This window comes from Euwallacea fornicatus, chromosome 3, assembly GCF_040115645.1.
Source record: "Euwallacea fornicatus isolate EFF26 chromosome 3, ASM4011564v1, whole genome shotgun sequence".
Taxonomy (NCBI): domain Eukaryota; kingdom Metazoa; phylum Arthropoda; class Insecta; order Coleoptera; family Curculionidae; genus Euwallacea; species Euwallacea fornicatus.
In genome coordinates, this window is record NC_089543.1 from 2,550,950 (window position 1) to 2,556,568 (window position 5,619).

The 5,619-nt window shown below is 32.9% G+C and overlaps 1 protein-coding gene across 1 annotated transcript; it reads left to right on the top strand.

Moving 5' to 3' along the window:
- The first annotated feature begins 684 nt into the window (after nucleotides 1-684).
- Nucleotides 685-5,328, top strand: LOC136350744 (QRFP-like peptide receptor). The gene is made up of 6 exons (XM_066302777.1): nucleotides 685-951; nucleotides 1,337-1,458; nucleotides 1,674-1,797; nucleotides 4,338-4,543; nucleotides 4,602-4,865; nucleotides 4,928-5,328. The coding sequence occupies exons 1-6, from the start codon at nucleotides 685-687 to the stop codon at nucleotides 5,127-5,129; spliced, it is 1,185 nt and encodes a 394-aa protein (XP_066158874.1). The 3' UTR covers nucleotides 5,130-5,328.
- The last annotated feature ends 291 nt before the right edge of the window (nucleotides 5,329-5,619 follow it).

The following is a 5,619-nucleotide window of genomic DNA, read 5'->3' on the forward strand; positions in this document are numbered from 1 at the left end:
AATGAAGTTGTTTCTGTGTCGCCCAGCTGTTACATCCTAATAACCCCCATTGTTTACTGGTCAGATGGCTAGCATGGATAAATAGTTAAGTAAAATATAGGTTGCCTATTTGCGATAGTTTATTGGTTCAACAGTAATGGCTTAATAAACAAGCAAAATGACGTCAACCAATCTTAACACGTAAACAACCCAATGAACCATGGTATTGATCTAAAATGTATCAATTTTCCATGCAGAATTTGCATCGGTGTAATTAATTGAATAATTCACGTGCTGCAAAGGCAACAGTCAAACGTTCGCGTTTTACATTTCTTGTTCTTAACTGCTTCATTTAGAAAAAAACATTAAAATCAATTTCGTTCTTTTCAAAAATTCTCACTCCACACATTTTTACTGCTGACTATTAAATTTTTAACCAAATCGCTGTTGTATGTGGTTTCGAAAGAGAATCATTCTACAGTAAGCTAAACGAAGTTCCACGTAAAATCTCCCCTCATCAGTTTGGTAATAGTCTAAAATGGTAATTGGCCAAAATACGCTTCCTGCATACTACTTTTTACAGAGAGAAAACAATCATTAAAGTTACTAAGAATGTAAGATCCATCTGCAATTCAATAACAGACAACAAGCCAATAAGCATAAAACCATTGCCTTGATAAAATACGCATAAGAGATAAAACTATTATGGATTCTCCAATTGAGGTGGCTCGCAACTCCAATAAAGACATGAATGACTTCGATGGGAGCGATCCAAATTCATTTTTTGATTGGGCTGAATTAATTCCGACCTTGATTGTCTATGGATTCAGCTTCATTCTGGGTTTAACCGGAAACTGTTTGATTATATTCACGACGTTTCGATACAGGAGGATGCACAGCGTCACTAATGTATTTTTGTCAAGTTTGGCGTCTGCGGATTTGCTGTTGATCATATTTTGCATTCCTGTGAAGGTAAGTTACCATAACATTTGCTTAATAGCCCGAAAGCCAATATTTTCACACTGATTTAAATAAACTAACTTTATTTACATGAACTTTTAACTAGCCAAAAAAAAAAAAAAATCGGCTGCATAAGTGTGTTGATAATTTGCTTTGGCACCCATTTAAAACACATGTAAGATCAAAAGATGGAGTTCAAACCCTAAATGTTTCGTATTAACCGGTTAAATCTGTTTAATGTTTACAGCAACCAAGTATTTTAATATCGCTAATTTGTGGCCATTTATTAAATTCGAGGATTATTCCCACAAAACTAAAAAAATCCTGGAAATAAGCTTCAACTTTCAACTGCCTTATATTACTTCAAATTAAATTTAACTTTAATTAATATTTTCAGGTGGCAAAGCTATTTTCATATACATGGACAATGGGCCTCTTTCTATGTAAAGGTGTTCACTACATGCAAAATTTGTCCACGATTTGTTCAGTGCTCACTTTAACTGCTATCAGCATTGAAAGGTATGAAAAAAAAGGAAAAACTGAAAAGGTATGAAATCCATGCCTCAATCTAGAAATTATTAAGTGCAAAATTTAATCTATGAACAGGGCAACCCAAATTCAACTCTAATGTTGCCTCCATTTAGCGGACCTTGTGTTTCAAATAAATTTTATGATCTCCGTGTTAAGAGTCGAATTTGCGTTATGCTGTATATGAACTTTAACGTCACTTTCAGGTACTATGCTATTGTGCATCCTGTAAAATCTAAATACATGTGTACTCTTAGCCAAGCAAAGACCATTATTTTGGTTATATGGATCATTTCTATAGTACTTGCAATTCCAACCTTAATATTGTGGGTAAGTTATAAAATTTTGCAAAAACAATGTAATAAAATCAATAAAAACCTACACTTAGATACACATTTAAAACAGCAACTGCTCCGTATCATTCCTCAAAAAGAGATTCAATCTGTCTCTCACCTTTTTTATCAAATCTTTCTTTTTTAGATAAGATATTTAGATTTTTTATCCCCTCTGCAAATACACCAATACATAGTAGGACTTGTTTCTTTTTTCAAACACAATATTTCCCTCCAAACGTGTATTCAATCGACGACTTTAGCGCCCACTTAACATTGAACGGTCATCCATTGAACTATTATTACAGCTGCTATAGTCATTAAACTTCACATACCTGATCTCAGGGTGCGTGAATTTTATCTTCGGCAATTCAAACAATCTCAGCTCCATCTATCAAACATCTGTGCCACGTTCATTGTTAGTAATATTCATCTCTTGTCCTGGCTGAAAATTTGTACTATTTTAGTACATTTATATTTTACAATGAATATAGGAAACCTGTTTAAAGTACATTATTATTATTCATAGGAATGTAGTTATTATCGATACCTATGGAACAATTACACCAATAAACCAAAAATGAATTAAATAGACTTTACATGCAAACAACGCGCATATTCATGTTGTTCATTCTCATCATATGAATCTATGTGGCTATAACGAAAACCATCAAAAGTTTCACCCACTGACTTCCTGTTTTTGTGAAAATACCAAGTATCTCTGAAATGTCTGTACAATACTTGACTGAAAGATCATTACTCAAAAATAAGGCGTTTAGGCAAAATTACCTATACCTGATTTTGTATCGTTTTGCCCCTACAGGGCGCCAAAATTTCCAAATTAATAAAATTTTTCCAAAATAATTGCTAAACGATTTTATCAATTTTCATTAATTTTGGAACTAAGAGTTTATTTAAATTAAAAATAGTACGAGATCCTTAAATAAACATTTTTATTTTAGTTACCCCCTATATGAACGACTTTAATTTTTTTCTCTTTCACTAGCTAACTTCATTTTGAATTTTTTTTGTCTCTTGTAAAATTATCGCCACACAGTTTTTCTACAAAAAAAATGATTTGCGATACCTTTCGGTTCATCATTATTGTTTAGTCTGAACGAAAATATAATAAAGATTTAATTCTAGATAACTACCAACTTAGTTTAATGCTTATAATAAATGTTCAAAATGTTGACCGTTTTTCTAAACACAGAAATTCCTTTCAAAAAATTAATATGTATTTTAAGTATCGCGTCAGGCTTTTTTTAACATTGTTTTCACACTGATGAATTGGACGGTATCCTAAATAATTTTTTGTAAAGGAAGTGTTTACCTGGTGGAAATTTCACGAAAGTCAAAAAACATTCCAAAATAAAGTCAGGTAGTGATAAAAAAAAATTAAGTCATTCATACAAAATATAACAAAAATGCAAACTTTTATTTACGAGCCACGCACCATTCTCATTTCTATGCATTAAAAAAAGTTTCTGCTTACGTCAAAAGACGCTAATATATGTAATAACTTTTAGATTCAAAATTAGTAAAAATCGATAAAATCGTTTAGCAATTATGTCGAAAAAAATATTGATTTGATAACTTTGGCGTCCTGTAACGGCAAAACAAAGCAAAATTGGATAAATGTAGATAAGTTTGCCTTAAACGCCTTATTTTTGATTAAGGAACTTTTGGTCAAGCATTGTACACTCATTTCAGAGACATCCTGTATAGTCACTTCATCTGAGAAATAGGTGAAACTTTACTAGTGGGTAGTAAAACTTTAATGAGAACGAAAATAAAGAGCGCACAAACCGTTTAGAATCAGAGAACCCTTAAGGAAACTAGTCAAGGAAAAATCCCGATTCCTTACATATAATAACGTATCTTACCAAGTACCAGTCAAGATTTTCTCTCCCTAGAAAGGCATGGTTTGTCTTAAATTAAATTCACACGAACCAGTGTAAACTCAATTTAACCAATTATTGAAACTGTAAAGTAATTGATCGCTCCACTCATCCACCAACTTAGTAAAATTATTCAAGAATGACTCAGCAGAGAATTGAGCGCTCATAAGCGATTCTCAGCCTTCCCAGCATATTTGTCCTCACACTTTTGGTGTCGGATCTAGGATAGCCCGTTCCCGCTAACAGGGGGGTGAGGTTATCGAGGCTCAACACTTGGAAGTGCGCATGGAATTAAATAGAAGATGTTGGAGGCGCGTCCTACTTTTTAGAACCCTGTTATCCGTGTAGCTTTGCGCAAGCTGGTCCGACGTGACAGGTCTGTTTAAATAAATAAGAAGCTCAGGCTGGGTCTCTTAGCTTAAAGCTTCAAACCGGCTAAATCTAACTATAAAATTGTGATATATATATATTAATTCGTTTCAGCTGAAGATTATCATTAATTCGTAGTTGAATCCGACTAATGTCCTGTATGTCCTGTCAGGCCGAACGTAAAAATAAATTAAAATAAAAAAATTCAATTTACTGATAAAAAATAAATCAGATTTTTGAAGAAGTATTAAAATTACTCTTTTTTCAGAATCTGTTTAGGGTAGGTATGGTTCAAGAACACTTCTGGTGCGTCAGAAACTCATCAAAGGAGTCCCTGTGGATATTCCATGAATTATACATGCTGATCGTTATTTTAGTAATACCATTCAGCATCATGACGTATTCTTACAGTTTTATATGCCGTGAAGTGTGGAAAGTCATGGAGCAGCGTCGGGTAATGTGCAATCACCAATCGTAATATAAATTTAAATTTCGATAAAAAATATATTACTTAATTATAACTGATTTCTAGTTTAATGCAAAAACCATCGAATGAAGACTTTCAGCCTAGGGAAAATAAAAAAATCAGATCTGAAGTGAAAAATTACAGAGATGACAACACAATGGTCAAACAAGTAATCTGTATGTTAGTAACAGTTGTCATTTTGTTTGCTATCTGCTGGACGCCCATTTTAATTGACAACATTCTGACGGCTTATAAAATTCTCGAAGAACAAAGAGTCGGATTCACCAAGTACATGTTAAGTACTTTTCATCTATTTTCTTATTTTAACAGGTAAGCAAATGAGCAATATTTCCCTAGTAAATAAACTTGTATTTCACACATGTATTTGTTAGCTGCATTAATCCAATCATCTACGGGTTCATGTCAAAAACGTTCCGCGAAAGCTTCAAAGTGGCACTTTGCTGCTCATCTGAAACAGCCTTTATTCATCGGACCGGTAGCAACTATAGTATGAGATATGTATCCCGGAATGGTTCCCAAACGAAAACAACAGCCGATGTGAGAAGACAGGACTCCTCGTTATTAGTTGCCTGATGTAATTTCACAGTACCTCGAAGGATATTTGACTGATGGCTGTAATTGTATACCTGAATTTTATGCATTTACCTTTACGCGGAAAAAGTATTAATTATCTCTGTGGTATATAATTTTATCAAGTAGTCATTAGTTCCTTGTCGTTCTTGAAATTGATGATAAAAAGAGATGCCAATTGACAATATATGTTAAAGGTTTCTGTGGTATGTTTTTTTTTGTAAATGATGTAGGAACTCAATTGTAAATAGTACCTAGTACAGAAATTTCAGATGAAATTTTTTTTGATTAGATATCATCAGTGTATAGATATAACTGTTGATAGATTATGACGTTGCCAGTGTGTAAATGATTGTAAAAATTTGAAACTTAATTGCACATAGAGAATCGCATTTACTATTGTTAATGATATAGATAGGTAAAAAAAGTTCTGTTCGCCATTATGTCAATAATTCAGTAAGATAATTAAGTTTACTGAAATATATAAGGATGC

What these genes read in the sequence shown, in the direction of transcription:
- LOC136350744 (XM_066302777.1), top strand. Translation starts at nt 685, where the DNA reads ATGGATTCTCCAATTGAGGTGGCTCGCAACTCCAATAAAGACATGAAT. An exon ending in ACTGCTATCAGCATTGAAAG is followed by an intron (nt 1,459 to 1,673) that starts GTATGAAAAAAA and finishes CGTCACTTTCAG; the next exon opens with GTACTATGCTATTGTGCATC. An exon ending in GTAATGTGCAATCACCAATC is followed by an intron (nt 4,544 to 4,601) that starts GTAATATAAATT and finishes ACTGATTTCTAG; the next exon opens with TTTAATGCAAAAACCATCGA.